The sequence below is a fragment of the Sinohyriopsis cumingii genome, chromosome 7 (genome assembly GCF_028554795.1).
Source record: "Sinohyriopsis cumingii isolate HCF-2022 chromosome 7, ASM2855479v2, whole genome shotgun sequence".
In the NCBI taxonomy this organism is placed as follows: Eukaryota; Metazoa; Mollusca; class Bivalvia; order Unionida; family Unionidae; genus Sinohyriopsis; species Sinohyriopsis cumingii.
Genome location: NC_142967.1, coordinates 92,737,862 through 92,758,371, shown reverse-complemented (window position 1 = coordinate 92,758,371; position 20,510 = coordinate 92,737,862). Strand labels below are relative to the sequence as shown.

At 36.2% G+C, this 20,510-nt stretch overlaps 1 protein-coding gene across 8 annotated transcripts in view; it reads left to right on the top strand.

Moving 5' to 3' along the window:
* The window catches only part of LOC149795719 (uncharacterized), a 145,408-nt gene extending 126,265 nt beyond the window's left edge, over positions 1-19,143 (top strand). For all 8 annotated transcript variants that reach the window (XM_089965614.1, XM_089965620.1, XM_089965616.1 and 5 more), the window contains 8 exons: positions 2,139-2,279; positions 2,671-2,851; positions 3,279-3,818; positions 5,655-6,044; positions 11,468-11,689; positions 12,309-12,397; positions 12,693-12,833; positions 13,500-19,143. In XM_089965614.1, the coding sequence (XP_089821740.1) occupies positions 2,139-2,279; positions 2,671-2,851; positions 3,279-3,818; positions 5,655-6,044; positions 11,468-11,689; positions 12,309-12,397; positions 12,693-12,833; positions 13,500-15,222 (3,427 nt within the window). In that variant the 3' untranslated portion in view covers positions 15,223-19,143. The remainder of the gene's footprint in view (positions 1-2,138; positions 2,280-2,670; positions 2,852-3,278; positions 3,819-5,654; positions 6,045-11,467; positions 11,690-12,308; positions 12,398-12,692; positions 12,834-13,499) is intronic.
* The last annotated feature ends 1,367 nt before the right edge of the window (positions 19,144-20,510 follow it).

Below are 20,510 nucleotides of genomic sequence, written 5' to 3'. Positions count from 1 at the left end.
AAAGAATACCTCTTCTTTGATATTTATTTTTTGGACAACGTCTCAATGTCAATAACTTCAACTCTGTTTTGCGAAAAGATTACATGTTCAGCAATAAAGTCATTTTTGAAGGATCTTTCTTCGTACGTTTCCAATTACCGTTAGTAGATTGTTAAGATTTGTTTCATTTCTCAATCAAGAACTGGGCGATTTTCCTTGCCAAGGCTAAGACAACGTTTTATTTTAGCGTAAATAAAACTGAGTTTCGCTAAGGTTTATTTCGTGTTTTAGCGTAGGTTTCAAAACTCGAGAGAATAAATTTCATACTTTTAGAATAAGTTTTCATAAATGTAACTCCGTTTTTTATACTTGATTTTGATTGATAGAAACAGGATTCGTAATGTACCTCCGCGGGTTTCATTTCCAACACTTTATCCAGTCAGTTCCAGTTAGGTTCGTTGCTGCTTCAGCTATCCTCCTTGTTATAAAAAGTGTTCTCAAATTTGTAACTTTGAAAGTGATGCATACAGTTTGCACAAGATTGTAAAATCAATATCAGAGTTAGTTTAGCTATACTGGTCGTACACCAGAGGAGCTAAAGACATGGTCTATTGTTCGTCCGTTTGCACGAGTTTGTTATCACTTCTCCTAGACTACCTGGAGGATTGCTTTGAAGCTTCACGCACCGTATTGTCTAGTTGATCCTAAATGAAAATGCTGCTGCTCACACATCCAGTACAGCCTCCGTAGCGTCCGTCTTGAAAATGTTGTTGTCGCTACTCTTCTTGAATGTGGGATATTTAATAGAAAACTCTTTATGATGTCTGCTTGGTCCTGTATGAAAAAATTGGCGATCTGTTGTCGAATACAGCCGCAACTGCAGCAGTCATGAAAATTTAAAACAAATTCTTATCACAACTCCTCCTGACCAGAAAGTCATATTGACATGGGTTTGTTTTTTATATACCAAAAAGCTTCTCATGACGGCCTGTCTGTCTTAAATATGGCCGCCACACAGCGACAATCTTGAAAATCGTGTTATCGCTACTCCTCCTGAATGGATGGTCATATTGAGATGGGGGTTTCACTTAAAGACCTCTTGTGATGTCAATTTGGTCCTTAACGAAAATGGTGCCGATCTGAGACCCAATGTGTCAGCCACATCAGTCATATCGAAAGTCTTTTTATTACTGCTCCTCCTGAGCGGTAGCTTATATCAAAATGGTTTTTTTTAAATCAAAAGACTTCTTATGATGTTTACCTGACCCTAATAGAAAATGGTGCCGAGGTTGGGTCTAATGTGGCTGACACAGTGGGCCAGCTTGAAAATGGTGTTATCACTACTTCTCCTGAATGAATGGTCATATCGACATGGTCATTTTTATACTATAAGGCTTCTTGTAAAGCTTTGTTGGCACTGATCTGAAATCTAATGTGCAATCTTGCAAGCTACTTCTCTAAAAGCGAATGTGATTGTGACATGGGGTTTCCATCAGAAGAGTTCTTATAATGTCGAATTGGTCCTAAATGAAAATGACTATTCCTCGATATTGCTTTCATGGTGGTTATCTTAAAAATAATGTTAGCTTTACTCCAACATGGATGGCTATATCAACATAAGCTTTTTACCAGTACATTTATAATACTTGGCTGGTCGTAAACGAAAATGGTGCCAGTCATACATCCAGTATGGATGTCATGCCGACTGATGGATGTGAAACGCTTGTTGTCACTAATATCCTTGAACGGATTATGTCACGAGGCTTTGACCAAAAACTTCCAATGATGTCTACTTTGTCCTAAATGGAAATAACGCCAATCCGACAGCCAATATGTCCACATCATCAGCTATCTTGTTAATGTTGAAGAATATCATAGATGGTTTCAATATTCAGCATGTAAAAGGAAGCAATAGTCTTAAATTCTTGAAAATTCTTTTCGTTAGCAAAGGGTCAGTCCATTCAAACGGTTGATGTTAATGGAATTGTCGGGGACAAAACTAGCGTTTGAGTTTTGAAAGCCCCTGTATATTTTCAGTAATTTAACAACTCAGCAAAAATAAACAGATTTATAATTCAATTTGTTTGAAAAATGTAGATAATATATTTAATATATGTAAATGAGCATTGAAAAATCAAGCATGCCATTTGTACTTCCAGAGTGATATTCAAATGGATGACAACGAAAGACCTTAACACGATCAAGTTCAAAACGTGTAAAGAAGGGACAGCCGAGGCGGAATTCGTCGCTCTTCAAAACAAAGAAACAACATATGCAAAGATCTATGCATTGATGTGTGGGTATGTACAAAAGTGTAGCCTTACTCTCAAAGACCTGGCGGCGTACAGTAACTTAAGTACAAAGATTACATGGCTGTATGTATGTAATATGCTGTTTTAACCGTGTGACTGAATGTTAAGCATTAAGTTTATTTGCTTAATATAATGCTGTGAATTTATCTTTCTTTATTCTCCCCTGCTAGATAAAGAAAGCAAAATTGTATAAATATTCTGTTTCAATTAAACAACCCCAAAGTGATACGTCTTCCAAACATTTAAGCAAGTGAATTATCTATCCTGTATCAGCGCTTTCCAATATAAGAGTTGTTGAAACAAACCAGCTTCTTTTCATTTAATCATTGCTTAACTCGAATGGGATATTTATTTATGTCGGTTATTTCATCCCTTTCAGTTATGCGGGGCTGTATTGTGTAGTTCTCACGGGATACGCAAAAGGGCGTAACTTTCACTCTGGCGATTCCTTTAACGGTGATTCAAACCATAGCTGGAATGCAGTCTACATAGACGATAATTGGCATTTTGTGGACACCAAATGGGCCGCCATGTCGGGGGGCAGAAACAACAACAAAGATGTAAGTTAATGTTGTATATAGAATACACAGTTCTTATGCCCCTGAAACTAAACCATGAAAATGTACGAAGTTAGCCTTAAAAGTTAAAATACAAAAATTATCTACATGCAAAACTGAAACCTCATAATTGTTTTTTTTTAATGGAATACTCCTATGTTCTAAAAGAAGACCACAAGGCAACCGTATGATAGTGTTGCTTTGTTTTAGAAACCATGAAATTGGTACAATATAAGACCATGACAATTACCATGATTACGTTAAAAAGTAAAACATCATTTTTATCACACCTTTTTCATCATCACCATAATCAACACCATTCCCTTCTTCACCGTTATCGTCGCCTGCTTCATCTGTATTATTATTATTATTATTATTATTATTATTATTATTATTAATATTATTATTATTATTATTATTAACGTTAAAGATCACCCGTGAAGACTTTTACTTCTTGACGGACCCGGACCAATTTATCTACAGCCATTGGCCACATCAGCAAGAGTGGCAGTTCCTCAACCGTCAGATCTCTCTGAGCGAATTTGAAGAACTTCCATTTGTCAAGCCCCATTTTTTCAAATGCAGCATTCATTTGGGATGGACGAAAATGCCAATAATTTATGCCAGCCACGGCGTCGCATCCTGGACCATCAAGACTTCCAAACCCATCAGGTTGGGTTGCAAGATCGTCTGTGTAAACGGCCCAGTTAATGTAAAGAAAGATGTTGACCTTCGGACGCTGATTTTGCAGGAAAGCCGACCCGATGAAACGAAATTCAGCTTTAGGGCTCCAAAGGCTGGAACTTATATATTTAAAATCTTTGCTAAGCTGTTGGATAGTGATGATACGACATCCACTATGAAAGAGATTGTTGAATACAAACTGGTGGCTAAAGAACCTGCAGAAGACGCAATGCCTCTCCCGCCATGTGCTCATAATATTTGGGGACCTGGTAGCAGGGCTCGAAAGGTAGGTGTATATACCACACTCATAAGACCGGTGAAATAATTTTCGAGATATAATTAAAGCAGATTGGTCTATCCGTTATACGCAGTTACTTTCTTCGACAAATGGGACAAAACCGACAGTATTGTTGTACACTCTCTGATTTACATGTTTTCCACTAAGGTCCAGCCGATTGATATTTGTGCCTGAAAATTGATTTTAGGTAAGTTTTACAGTGATGATAAACACAGATATCGTCTTCGAATGTCACTATGGCCACGTTTTATGAAGAATTGACCCCGTTACATATAGGTGAAGGTGAAATACAATGGAAATTTTAGCTGCAAGAAAATAAGCTCTTGATAGTGCCCCTTTTGCCTGTCGCTGGCAGCTATTGCCCTCCCACCCCTATATTCTAGCCCTCGAGTCGTCATTGCAATGACATTAGTTTCTTCATTCAGATGAGAGAGAGAGAGAGAGAGAGAGAGAGAGAGAGAGAGAGATTCTCTGTGGACACTAAGTTAGACAAGAACCCAATTACACATTCTATGAACCAATGGCGTATCCACTCCAATTTTATTCAAACGATACATAATGGGATCAAGATTAAAGACCGGTAATGATAATTAGTTTGCTTTCTTGTCTGAGTAGACATACTTATTTTGGCCTGACTAACTTTACATGACATCTGGAGTGTTGTCTAGGAAAGCAAATGCAACATTATTGATGAATTAGTCTAGGGCTTGACTAATTTCCAAACATCTGATATTTCAATTATTACGACTCTGTGGTCTAAACTAAGTAATGGGATTTTAGTCGAATACAAAGTGAAAATTTAAAAATAACTTACGGTATTGTAAACTAAGTCCCAAATAGTCATAAAAGTGCTATCACAAGTCTAAATGTACAGAGTTCCAAATGAATTCCATTGGTGTTCCAAATAAATGCCAATGTTGAATCTGTTGATGAGCCTGTAGTCTTGAATGTGCTAATGTGCCGATAGCCTGGAATGTAGCGATGTGTTAAGCCTTTTGATTATTGCAATACTATAATCCAAAATATCCATGACTGTATTTACTATAATTCCAAATTGACGATTTAGTGCAAGAAATATTATTGAGCACTATGTAAGTCCAGTGAATAATTTAAATAAATAAATCCATTAATTAAAGGGAATAATTTAAATTGATAAATCCACCCAGATAGAAGAAAACATGTTTACCTCCATTAATAATGATCTGAATAATATTTAATCTATAATCATAGAGAAATATTAGCTATATAAATATCACTTGTCAGGTAGACCATTAACAAAATTTTTTACTAAGATCAGTTATAAAATATAGATATATGTAGCACATTAGTGGTTACAGCTTCCGCCTCCGATAAGGGAGGTCATCGGTTCGATCCTTGACCGAGTCATACCAAAGACTTACAAAAATGGTACTAACAGCTGCCTCACTTTGGCGCTGAGCATTAAGGGATTAGTGTTAGAACTGGTCGACCTGATGTCAGGATGTGACTGGGTGGGACATTATGCTACATGTCTACTAGATATCAATATCAACTGTCACACTGCAGACATCGTAGCGATGTAACTGAAAAATTGTCAAAACTACGTTAAAAATCCAAGTCTCTCTCTTCTCTCTCTCTCTCTCTCTCTCTCTCTCTCTCACACACACACACACACACACACACACACACACACCATATTATCTTTGAGAAAAGCCAACAAACAATACAAACTGAATATACATAACATAATCCTTTTCTTTGACGAAATAGTCATATATTTTCACCTTTAAAGAAAAAATATTTTAGTTTTACAATTCACGCTTCTATTCCTATATTTATTTTAAGCTTGGTTTGGATCCAGTACATCGATCTGGCGTTTTGGCAACATACGATCATGAATTCAAACTTAAGTTCCAGAAAATTAAATCACTATCAGTTATTTGCAAACTACGTCGTTATGAACTACCAGAAACCATCTTAGAACGCTGCATTTCCGTCACAAACGCAGACACAATTACAGTCCACCTAAATCTTCCGGAAGTTGGAGAGTATGGGGTTGATGTGTACGTAAGTGGCAAAAAGGACGGCAGACGGTTTGTCCACGCATGCCAATACCTAGTGCTCTACTTATCATCTGACGAAGATATGACGCCATTTTTCCGACAATTCTGCGACGGACAGTTAGTTGATGATGGTTGCACAGGAGGTGAGGAAATGAAGAAGGCAGAACATGATGTAAGTGGCTCTTTGATATTTGTCTGAAATACAAAGCTCCCCAAGAATACGCCTATAAATATATGGCAAACAAAAACCTTTACAGCGCGCCAGAACTAGGAATATACATACAATTATGAAGGCAGATTTACCCATAATGTATTAAATAAAAGCAAACTGTACAAAATTTTGCACGTACCGAAAGCTAAAAATGGTTAAATGTGTATATTTGTAAAAGGCATTGTGGCTTAGCGTTGTAATATTTAAGATTTGAAATAATTTTTTTCTAGCCAAAAGATTGCCTTTTCCAATTAGTTTATGAAGAGAAAGGAGTTCAGATACTAAACTGTAATCTTTCGAGCCATCAAAGAAGTAAAGGAAATTCATTTAAGATTTGAATCCTACATTTATTTATTTGCATAAGATCATTCTGTTATGAAAACGTTCTGCTTTTCTCTCCTTCTTTTTAATAATGCAATCATATAATCGTGGCGTAGTGTCCACTTTGCAGCCATTGTTAGCTATCTTATAAAGCTTCTCAACAAAACAAACCACCACCAACAGCAACATTTAATAGTACACATATTTGATGTGGCGTTTAACAGATGTATATTAGATACTTTTCCTCTTGATCTTTGTAGATCACAGTCTACTCACGGGCGAAGGTTTTGCTTTTATTTTAACACAGATGGAGCAACACCGTTTTAATCTAGCTTATTATTTGTATTTTGAAGATTTGGTCGTTTGTCTCAATTCGGTTGCTAATTTCACAACACTGATAGTTTTCATGCTTTAGTAGTATTTAGAAAGTCTTGGCTGTGCTCATTCTAGGCACACAGACGATTCCCGAACTCCGACCACAGCCACTGCACATATATTTATTGAGAGAGATATATTTTAATACTGCATTAAAAGTTTTGTTTAAGTGCTTCACTATCTGCACTGTATTTCGACCAAGGCTGGCCGAATATAAATATAGATAGTTTGAAGTACACTTTATCATCTCTTGCCAGAAATTGCTGTGTACAGATTTGTATATCAGTACATAAATTAGTACGTAATTATGATGAAGTACATGTTACCAAAGCTGCACCAGTTGCGAAAGTAAGGCACTTCATTAAGCTTTAAATAAAACTACATCATTGCTATGTTTAGTGGCATATTTTTTACGTTCTTTTGGGACAAGGTAAGATAAAAGATGGCGCAACAAACATTTGTTCAAGCTGTTGCTGCATATGGTTGCTGAAATTATCCTGAACACACACACACACACACACACACACACACACACACACACACACACACACATATATATATATATATATAATCATTTCACCTCAAATAATTAAGGTGCCAAGATTAAGCTCACGATTATCTTGCAACATGGACATTATGACCCCAATTATTTTACCCACTTAAATTATATCTTGATATAATTGTAATTAGAGACTTTTATTACTATTTTCAGGCAGTAGTACTACTAAAAACTATATCGATGATTTATTGTACGCACTGGTAAAATCCCATTAACAACGTTGTCTGCTGCGAAACACAACGCGATTTAAAAGAACATGTACTGAAATATATATTGGCTACATGATCCTGACACTGGTATAGATTGCTCCCACGTCCGTTTCTAGGAATATTTAAGACAGATCTAATTATGTATTTGTTATTAGTTTTGGGTAACTTCAGAGTATGTACAGAGTGCCAAAATTTCGTACTCAGGAGGTCATCACATAACTGGATCATATTTATTCTCATGCTGCAAGGCCAGACGTTTTTGATGTACCCTTGCTGCAAAGTCAAGCATTCGAAATACTCTTGCTCCGAAATCAAACAATTTAAGTGTTCTTGCTCCAAAGACAAGTGTTTAAAGTACTCTTGCTGCAAGGCCAAACGTTTAAAAAACTGTTGCTGCAAAATCCAACTTTTGAAGTGTTCTTGTTGCAAAGCCAGACTCTTGAAAAACTCTTGCTGCAAAGTCAAACATTTGAAGTATTGTTGCTGCAAATCCAGATGTTTGAAGAAGTGTTGCTGCAAAAGCCAAACATTTGACGTACTCTTGCTGCAAAGCCAAACATTTGACGTACACTTGCTGCAAAGTCAAACGTTTGACGTACTCTTACTGCAAAGCCAAACATTTGACGTACTCTTGCTGCAAAGCCAAACATTTGACGTACACTTGCTGCAAAGCCAAACGTTTGACGTACTCTTGCTGCAAAGCCAAACATTTGACGTACTTTTGCTGCAAAGCCAAACATTTGACGTACTCTTGCTGCAAAGCCAGACTTTCGCTGTACTGCTGCAGCAAGACCATTTGAACTACTATTGCTACAAGGCCAAACGTTTCAGTTACTCTTGAAATATCGGAAGCTGATGAGTGCCTTAATGGTTGAAATATTGTGACTAACAAACTACAAATAACCCCTGGTCATCAACATGTGAGCATAAAATCGTCGTGTTCTTAGATCTTTAACCACTCTTCTGAGATCATATACGGTTTTTTTTTCCAGCTCTTTCTCCAACAGTCTTCGAGCCTAAAAGCGACGGCTAATGGTTCGATTTTGTCCCGAATGTTCATGCATTCACTTCTTAATCATTGCTATGTACACAAATAGCTAGCTGATCACAAATAGCTAGCTGAAATAATATATCAGTCTCTAGTGATATGGTCTCTAACAAGCATGGTTGATAAGTTAATCAACAGGCCAAATCTGACATTATTATCAGAATTCTCAGTTCAAATAACATCACAAATTAACACGTATTGGACCAGTTAAAACAGGCCTGCTGCAGTATTTGCACATGCAGATATGTCGGATAACCCTTAGACTTCACGATACACGGTTAAGTTATGACACAGACAGTATCAATCATGAACAACCCGATATACATGCGACTGTATATTTGAACTTGACTTCTGTATTTAATCTTCAAAGCAGTGTTGAAAGAGATATTCGAATATTCGAGTAAGAATACTTTTTGGCAAATATTCGAATGGGGAATAGGTATTTTTATATTCTTTTTTATGATGTATATATCACCGTGTATTTATATATGAACGTGTCTTCCTTTACTGCGCCTGACAAGTTACTCATTCCACAGGAGTCTGATGTTCAGTCAGGAAGTACGATGAAATCTTTGACGACACAAAATCATCTTATCTTATCATCAAAATCATCTTACTGAAAAACGTCAGACTCCTGTGCTCATACTTTGAGACGGCCCTCGCGATATGTAGCTAGTGTCGCTTAGCTGTAGTTAACTGTAGTTAACGCGAAGCTGGCGAACCGACAGCAGCCATGGCGAAATCACGTGGTGCTTGTTAAACACGCTTTCTGAATTACATGAACATTGTATTCTCGGGAAAGCGTACCCGACCATGCATTCGCAACTTAGATTTCATTTCTACGAATCATACCGCAATTGTTATGCAGATTGCTGCCATTCGGACTATGTTAGCTACTTAAGAAACACGAATTGGTAGTCCGAGTTTACTCTGGCCCATGCCACCCCATTTTTTATATTTTGACATTTATGTTGGGATGTAGGGTCCGAGTCCACTGCCTATCGAAAAGTTGGAATTCGCCGACACCATTTGGTGTCAGCATATGGTAGCCGATTTCTTGCCTGCCTTGAAAACTTGTACGACTTTCGATTGAGATATATATTCTGAGAAAAACGAGCAGAAGCCTGTCGGTATCGCAGCAGGGTGGAGAAAACCATTTTCAACAAGTACCGAGCACGTGTCAGCGATATTTTTGTTGCTATCTGGTTTTCTTCATGTTCCTATCGATTTCATGCAGGTATATATGGATGAAAGGTCGTTCAAGTTTGCTAGGCCGGCTAGTAAGCGGCTACACTATGCCTACACGAAATGGTGTCGGCGAATTCCAACTTTTTGATAGGAAGTGGGCTCTGACCCTACACGCCAACATAAAGGTCCAAATATCAAAAATGGGGTAGCAGGGGTCAGAGGAAACTCGGACTAAAGATTTGGCAGAGAAATTGCAAATGCATCGAAATATTTGTTCATTCGCATGTTCATGGTCACTTCTAAGAGCAATTCAATCGTAGAAATAGTCGAAGTAGCCTGAACAGATTGCGGTTTCTTTTTTGCTAATACATTTCTAGCGAAAATAATATATTTTTTTTCTTTCAATTATTGTGCCAACATTCATGTGAGGCATATTTGTGTCTCGTATAAAAAGCCTATCATGTCCAGCTTTCACGAGGTTCCAGTCTAGGATTCGGCCAATGTGGTATGTGAGAAAGCTTGCCAGTAGCTTCTCGTGGGTCGGTGGTTCTTCCCGGTATTTTCCTGGGTTCTTCCTCCACTATTAATACTGGCCACCATACATAGCCTATCGTGTGCTGAAAAATGGCGTTAAACCCCAAAACAACAGCAACAACAAAGCTTTCACGAAACTTTTCAGCGTTCAGTATGTACTTAACTCCGTTTTCAGCCAACGGTCATTTGGAAATTACAATAACAATTCTGCACATATTTTGTTTCAAAGCAATTGTCCATGAATTTGATTGGTATAAGATTTTATATAGCTAAGTTGATTAGAGTCAATAAATGCATACTAAAATGTATCTGTTTTATGAAAGCAGGATTTAGAGAGTCTAAATAAACTACATCGATGTTGGAACACAGTTTTGAGAATACCCTTCAAACAGATCTCCCATGCATTCTCCATTTCTGTTAGCTGACACTAATTATTCAGAGAGAACAGTTGCTGCTTCTATGGGATTTAATGGTTCCGTATTTCAGGAAAATAAATATCTTTTAATTTTTAATAGATACATATTCACTGTTTTTATCGTAGAAGTGTTACACAGCTATGTAATTCAGCCGCCTTGAAGACAAAACAAGTCTGTATGCAAGCAAGATGGTTAGCAGTTGTTTACGGAATTTGTTAGAGACTTGGGAGTCGTGGCTTATGTTGCAACCCAAGTCTGCTGTGACGACGGGTAAATTTTTCATGATGACATCACCGCCATTATTTGATTACGAAATGAATATTCGAATAGTAAGTGAAGTAATAACGGGGTTCTGGGACGCCAGAGATCTTGGGGCGCACAAACAGCTGATAAAAATTAAATTGCAGTAAAATCGTTGGTGGAGCCATCATCGTACCGGGCGCCATTTACCCTTAGTGCGCCACTGCGAATGGTATACTCAGGTATTCATTTTAACACTGCTTCAAAGCGACGAGTATCTACAGCATTTGGATCTCATTTATGCCCCTATCTGTTTCACACTCCATGACCATCTCTTGCCTCCAACAATCTGTCCGCCTGTTTTTTTTTTATTATACAGTTAGACTTGAAATTGTTGGGCAATCCTGCAGAAACATCCATGGTATGTCACTTAAACATGTACTTTTCATCCACCTGTGTCAGGTAGATAAACAGGAGTTGCTTTTTTTCTACAGACTCGTACCGTGTGGAACATTCCTCACATTGATCCAGAAGAGCTTCCTGAATTGAGGATAGATGAACACGTCGTTTCCAAGCCGCCGCCATCTTTCGAGATGACACCAACTGCTTACTCCGATGCACTATCGCCTGTTCCAGCACCCGACGCTGGCTTCGACTCCGTCTATGAGTTCATCGATAGACGGACAATCGAGGCACTGGACGCGCATGCAGAAATGGTTGGTTTGTTAGAGACATTTATAGTGAATTATCTACTTACATGTACCACACACATTCAACGTGAAAATGTTAGGAATATTTGCAATAAAAAGATATAACTTATGACATGAACATACATTGTTATAGCGCACAATTTAAAGACGTATTAAACCATAGGAATAGCTGCGGAAGATATTTATAATTAGACATATATTCGTACATTCAGCACACTTTTAAGACAGTTGAAATAAAGCAACGTTTATGCGTAAGACATTAGCTGAGCTATCATACATATCATGTATCGCCACATATCGCAGCACAAACAACCATTTTTAGTGATAGTTCCTCATGAGTTTTGCACTAAATTGAATCAATATATTAATGTTATCTTCGTTTTGCTGCATATTTCAGCCAGATTACGGACATACAGATCTAACTTCAGATAAATCAACATGATTCTGATGTGAAGCTTTATTTAACGGGACCGATGTAAAGTCAACGCAAAGAGTATACATAATTAACGATGTGAAAATAATTTTAATAAAAACAGGAGAAATGACAGAATTGAAAGTTCACGGCTATGGTCGGTCGCAGTTTTGTCGATAAAATCAAACAACAAAATGTCATGTCTCATTTTAGGTTGCCAATAACAACCATGACAACTTCAGGGAGCTAATGTGGGACCTGATCTATTCCACAAAAATTAAAAATGACCTGGCGAAGCTGAGGTAAATAATTTTATTTGTTTCAACATTGCATTAGAATGTACAAGATTTGTTTTACGTTGACCTCTTTATCTTTCATATTTAGGGAGTAAATTGAAGTAAAGTGTGCGACTGTCAGTCTATCTTTCGGTATATTGAAGAACCATAACAAATGAAAAACACAGCTTTATAATTCCAGTGAAGACAACGTAAACTCTGTCTTGTTTTACGATCACAAAGAAATTAAATAATCCATAACCACGTCACATTTTCATATTTAATGTAAATGCATTTTTATACACTCTTGATACACTTTTAGATTGATATTTCGATGGATAACGAGCAAAAAGGTAGAGGATATTACTTTCAAGAACGTGGAACCAGAGAGTCCAGAGGAAGTGTTAATTTGGCTTAAGGACGGGCGGTCCACGCACGCCCATGTTGTTTATACTATGTGCTGGTATGTTTTTTACATTCTTCAAACTCATAAATATCCTTTATATATATATATATATATATATATATATATATATATATATATATATATATATATATATATATATATATATATATATATATATATATATATATATATATATATATTCATTCATGCATGCGTTTCTTTGAAATGACCCATTATCAAAAACATTTATAAATTATTTTTTATCAGGATATGTTTATACGCTCTAACAGATTGATAGATTAATTTTGTCAGCGAATGTTGCTGAAATATTCTTGGGAAATCCATCATAATTTTGTTTACCAAGAAAGGAAACCCTGAAAAATACAAACAAGAGGAATATTTTCTTATTTTACCGCCACATGCCTCGCATAACACGTAATAAGCAATTTCTAAATGAACGTTTAGTTTCGTTTATAATTGAAATAAAGTCATATTCTTATTTTTGTATCATACTTTTGTCTTTTAGATCTGTTTTCTTTGGAAGTTTCATGCTTACGCGTTTTTGTTTATTCTACAAAACATACCTTTCCTTTTGTTTTATGATTACGCTATCGACGGATTTACAAACAAAGCATACATTTATTTCACAGATATCTAATCAAGCATGAAAACTCCAACTTAAGTCTGTAAAAAATATATATTCATAAGTGTTTCTGATTACAGTTTCGCTGGGATTCACTGTAGAGTAATACAGGGGATAGCAAAAGGAGCCAGCCACCAGATTGGCAAAGAACTTAGCAGTGAGGAAAACCAGCATTGGTGGAATGCAGTCTACCTGTACGGTCGATGGTGCCTTCTAGACTCCTACCTCGCTAACATTCCCTTGGTCAATAAAACCAGCTCCGGGGACTTTAAATATAGTTTCAATGAGAGCTACTTTCTTGTAGATCCCAATAAATTCATATACACACATTTTCCAAATGAACAGAGTTGGCAACTCCTGTCTCACTCAGTGTCCATAGAGGAATTCCAAATGCAACCCAAAGCTACACCTCATTTCCTGCTGTTTGGTCTACAGTTTTTGTCCCACAAAGCCGGCATTTTGTACACGCACGATGAGACAGAAATACAGCTCATTTTCCCTGCCAAACGCTCAGGACTTAAGTTTGTTTTTAGTCTCTTAATGAACTCTGAAATTGATGAGTACAACGGGATAAAACTAAATCAGTTTGGCTTGGTAGATTGTACGTCCAATGTGGCATATTTCAAAATCGTTCTTCCTGAAAAGGGACTGTACTCTTTGAATATTTTTGCCAAAGAAGACACACCTATGGCGAAAGACATGTCATTTAGCTTGGTGTGTGAGTATCTGCTACATCAAGAGACAACGCCATTAGTTCCTCCTGTACCTTTTCCACTATGTTCTTCACTCATGTGGGGACCAGGTCCGGGTTTTTACCAGCTAGGACTTACGCCTGGGAACTCAAGAGGAGTTGTTCATACAAAGAATGGAAAGGCAGATATAAGGATTAAGATGATGAAACCCATGCAACTACGATATCAAGTGAAGCTAAGCCCAGGATGGAATGACGGTGCATCTCCTATGGTTCTCTACAAAATTATAGAAAACAGTGCAATTTTTACGGTGATTCCGAAGAGAAATGGACGATATGGTCTAGAGATATACGCCCGCGATCCGGACACGCAGGAAAAGGATGACATGAGGTTTAGACAGATTGCTCAGTATCTTGTTGAATGTAATGAGAAAGTGGAGGACAACAATTTTCCAAGCTTGTCCCCAGGCTTCCTTGGACCTCAGCCAAAGTTCATCGAGTTTGGCCTGAAAACCTTGAATCATCATGATCCACTCATAGAGCTCAAAGATTTAAATCATGTAGAAATACAGCTTGGGACTTCGATAGATATGAAATTCAATATTCAGCTTCTAGAAGTGGAAACTGGAAGAGATTTGTCTGACTATGTCTTCATCCAAACACAACCATCCATTGTGACATTCCTTGTTAACATTCCTTGCTTGGGATTTTTCAAGCTACAAATACACGGAAACACGTTTCGGGATGCTTCTAGTACATCCTTAGGCCTTTTCAACTACCTGATTTATTGTAAAGGTGACCTTGAACCTGTCTACCCGTATCCTAGGCAACTCGGCCATTGGAAGGAGGGTTGCTTCATGTTTGAACCACTGATTCTTCACAGCAAGACTAATGCACCTGAAATAAAGTTCAGAGTTCATGTGCCAAAGGCCAAAAAAGTTGTAATTTTTGTGGAGCAGAATGTTCATGAATTGACCTCACGCGGGCCCGTTCAGTGGGAGGGTGTTATCAACCTTGAAAAGTATTATGGAACAGATACCAAAGTTATTCTTGCAGCAAATTATGGGGGAGATGACGAGCGCTTTGCCACGTTGTTGGAGTATCGAGTTTAGTAATATATGCAGTAGTACTGTCTTTACAATATGCACTTATCCTTCCATTTAGTAACTTGTTACAGACTTTATTAATCCTTGGTATTTGTATTTTTACTAATGTGTTCCTTCCTGACATGCATTCATGTGTTCGAAAAATAAAATAAAGAGTTTAGACATCAGTAAATAATTTTGGCATGACATTATAACAATACAAGTGGACATTTAGTGATTATTATTTTATCTTCAATTTAGCTTAATCTGATTAGATCATATGTAACATAAGTGTTCTTTCTTACTTGGTGAATGTGCTGTCAGATCAAAGCCTATAATGAACTTACCACAAATGGTTTAGTATCATACAATTTGCTGACTCTGATAAAAATCTAACAGTTTGCAACTTGATTCTTGAGTACTTTTGTTTTGTTATTGTTTTGTTTTGCTGGTATTGTTGTTTTTGTTTTTATTTACTGCCAGCCTTAAAATCTTTTCAGTCCAATTGTGCTGGACTGTCTCCAGGCAAAGAGCTGTAATCATATCCATCCATTACATTATTTAATCCAGGTAGCTTTATCTAATCATACCAAATGATGTATATAATCAGGATATATAAGGTTATATGAATCAAGTCTCAGAAGGCCATTGAACAGTCGTGATCATAATATTAACACCATTATCTTAATCACGCCTCAAAAGGTCACTTAACGGTTTATATCATAATTAATAGCACTATCTTAATCAAGTCTGAGAAGGCCACTTAACAGTCTTGATCATAATCTTAATACCACTATCTTAATACAGTCTCAGAAGGCCACTTAAGTCTTGATCATAATTAATACTACTATCTTAATCCAGTCTCATAAGGCCACTTAACAGTCTTGATCATAATTAATACTACTATCTTAATCCAGTCTCATAAGGCCTCTTAACAGTCTTGATCATAATTAATACTACTATCTTAATCCAGTCTCATAAGGCCACTTAACAGTCTTGATCATAATTAATACTACTATCTTAATCCAGTCTCATAAGGCCACTTAACAGTCTTGATCATAATTAATACTACTATCTTAATCCATTCTCAGAAGGCCACTTAAAGGTCTTGATCATAATATTAATACCACTTTTGTAAATATATACCAACCTCTACCGTGACACGTCATTCATCTCCCAGATATTGAATCTTTTGAAAAATAAATTTGAAATGAATTCTAAAATCAAATATAGTTTAAATTATATTTTGTGGACAGAGTTGAATTTAAATTTTGCCGTTTTTAATCAAATACTTGTATTAAATACATGACATAGTGCATAACAAGTGCTAAGACTACAACAAAATATAATGTGTCAAGTTACTCGAAAAATGGGTTTGATCAAATTTTTATCTGCTTGTCACGTAAATATATCGCACTACCATGTACTTCCAGCAAATACACATATATAATACACATTTAGGTCTTAACAGCGTATGGAGTATAGGCCGACACGTTGACTTTAAAAATGTGTTTTTTTTAACCAAAAATTAAAGTTATCATCAGGCAAAGAAGGACGTCATTTTGTATTCTGCAATGTGACTTTCTCGTCTCCTTTATCGATAGCAGTTTAAAAATAATAATACAAATATAATGTTTCTAATTTTTTAAAAAGTTAAAACAATTTGCTCGTGTCTTCATTCAGGATGCTCTAATGTGGGTATGTGAGAAAGCTTGCCAGTAGCTTCTCGTGGGTCGGTGGTTCTTTCCGGGGTTTTCCCGGGTTCTTTCTCCACCATTAATACTGGCCGCCATGCATAGCCTATCGTGTGCTGAAAAATGGCGTTAAACCCTACAACAACAAACAAACAAACAACATTCAGGATGCTATGTACTCTGTGTATTGGAAGTTTGAAAAGTCTTGCGATTTAACAAGTCCGTTTTTGTTGATGAGAGTTCAATTATGTCGGGTAGAAACCACGTTGTATCAATATTTGGGAAACATGATTACATTTAAAATGTACACATTTTAGTTGCATGTTTATAAGTTTTGTTATTTGCTAAGCTTCCTTGTTGTTATGTTTTTACGCTGTCTTATTTATTATTCCCCTCGTTCAAAATGAAAACTATTTCGAACTACAGCCTGGCAAATTCCTTTGTAGTGGATGGAATTTTTAACTGAAGCTGGTTTTTTCTCACATTTTCGTCTCTAAGAATAATACCTCATCAGCAGTGGCGTAACGACCACTCCAGCGTCCCTGCAAGTGGGGAAAGGATGGAGCTTTCAAGAAGAGGCCCAAAATCTTACATTGGGGCCCCATTTCAGAATTTGGCGGTGAGGGTAGTCAACATTTGAATGTACTCCAATGGTCATTGGTATGTATGTGCTTGAAATCAAATGCATAACACCCACAACATATGATGCACGTTTTTCTCTAAGAGTCTTTAACTGCGAAATGAGATAGTAGAACCAGCTGGTACGAATATTTTTAAAAAACATGCCAATAACATAGCATTTTTGCCAAGCTATACATTTCTGTTATAAACTGAAACTGTTAGCAATATTGACTTTGTTAATAAAACAGGTGTAGGAAGTCGTGACTTACAATATCATTCACTTCCAATTAGCCCTCGGAAAACGGGGACAGCTCCATTCACATTTTTATTTATTTCCTTAAAACCAAGTTTCTGGCTTGTTTGTTGGTTGGTCTTTTGAAAATGCATCACCGATTGAAATATGATTCAACGGTAACATGTACATTTAATTCAAATTGTATGAATGACGTCAGTTATAAAGAACTGCATTTGTAGTTGTTATATTATTAAGTTCTTTTGGTCAAACATAGTCAATGTTTAGCCAATACAATTGTAGAAATAGTTGATGTGGTTCGAATAGATTGTGCTTCTTTTTTTTTTTTTTTGCTAACAATTTCCAGTGAACAAACTATATGATATTTATACGAATTACCTGGCCGACATATACTCAGAAATAGCTACGGTTGTTCCGAATGGTTCCTTAATTTCCCGCCATTTCGTTGCTCAAACCAACACGGATTCAGATGGTTGCTGAAAACAACACTGATTCAGCTCTTACAGTACTACCGGAGTTCTGTAATAGTTTATTGACAGGTAATTCCCCCCCCCCACCATTGGTCAATTGAGGTCTCATTCTATCGCTACCACTGTAATAAATTAGCAATAACTATTAATTCATGTGGATTGCTGACCAGTGTAATCACCTTCACCCATCTTTGCTTTCACCTAAAAAAGTTTAAAACCCGCTTGTGGGACGGTCAAGCGGTCAGTCTGGAGTCCAGTCAGTCACCAGTACGGTTTACACATGTGTAACAGATACAATTTCAAATCTTTACAACTTCAACACCTCTTGTCGAACTTGCAGAAAGTTTTTATCCCACAACTGTAAGTACTCTGCCAATAACCATGTTTGTTTGGGATTTGTTTTAAATTTTAAAACCTTTTTTTAAAGGTGGAAACCCTGATTTGACCTAAACAAGTGTACGGAGCATACTTCAAAGTTCCAATGTTAATTTACCGTGCTATCATATTGTTGGTATTTTTATGATCTTGGTTCCTTTCTGATGGAATTTACTGTTTTAGTTCGTATTCTCTCTTCCTTTCTCCATTTCTTTCATGCGTATGCATACACATACCAAACCAGAGAGACACGCATGCAAGGAAACAAAAGCTGACGATTGATTTTTATAGTGTAGTCATTTATTTTATTCATATATGTTTAATGTTTTGTTTTTATTTAAACTTTGCAATATCACATAAATACTCTTTGAAGCTCAGAAAATATAAGCAATTTATAACCCTAGATTGACTAACCTTATATTTTTGTTTTACATAAGAATTCCAATGTAACTCTAGTTAATATAATAATATTGTCCCAAAATTATGTCATACCATTTCGATCAATTTATTGTTGACAATAAAGATACGATATAAATGTGTTCTTCTTGTTCATTAGAAGCAATTAGTTAATTCACATCATGTTATGATTTAACGTTGGTAAGGTGTAATGTATCATATACCTAATACTAGTAAAACAGAACAAGACGAAGGACTAACCGTACAATTCAAGACTGGAATTCTATCTCTGTCTGTCTCTGTCTCTCTCAGCAGAATGCTGTATGGAAGTATTATCGACATGATATGTTTTATCGCACAGGTGATGAAGCCCACGTCTTTTATCGCCTGCGGTGCGTTGACGTCTTTCTATAATGAAACTTAGTACAGCATATATATGTTGCCACGATATAAACAATTAAGTATGTAAATTTGTCGTCATGTCAGCATAACGACAACAAGTTGCAATCGGTAACTTGCCTTGTTGACTTAAAAGACGTCGTCTCCATGACGTGTGCAATATATATATTTAATGTCGACGGCAACTTATTGCTCCCATAATGATGCCTCGAGACATTTTTGTTACATATGTGTTCAGTACGACGTCTTTTGAGTGAACAAAACGAGTCTTAGATTTCAAGTTTCTGAGATTATCATGCAGACATTGCATACATGACAAATTGGTATATATATATATATATATATATATATATATATATATATATATATATATAGTTATATATAGTTATATATATGTATATATATGTGTGTGTATGTATATGTATATATGAATATATATATATATATATATATATATATATATATATATATATATATATATATATATATATATATATATATATATATATATATATATATATATATATATATATATATATATATATATGCTGGTATGCTGCCACAATCAATCTATATATTATTTTTGTCGTTATGTCTATAGAAAGATGTCAACAGATATACAATCGGTACCTCGTTTTGTTGATCACATATGAGTGGTATCTTTCTTTCCCCTACCCTATAGATACGTAAGCGTTTTCACACCGGTGTGTGGCTTTAGGCATAGGCGTGGACAAGATACCTATTAAGGCTCTCGTACCGCGGCTCGCAGTTTTGAACGCAATGTCGGGATGACAGATGGCTATCATTGTCGCTTAGCGTTCGTTCAATGCATTACCTTGTTGACGAATTAATGAAATTTTCCATTAAGGATTATTCTTTTTCCTGAAAATAATTATTGCGTCATAGGTCAGGTGACATTTTTATATAAAGGAAACCAGGTAAACCGTTATTCATTCATGTTTATGCTCATTCTATGGAATCATTACTGTTGCTTTCATATATAATTTCAGATGAATTTTGTATATAAAATAATTCATTGAAATTACAACGTGCTTATTGACGTTTTAGACTAAAACATTACTTTGGGATTATTGAGGACACATTCAA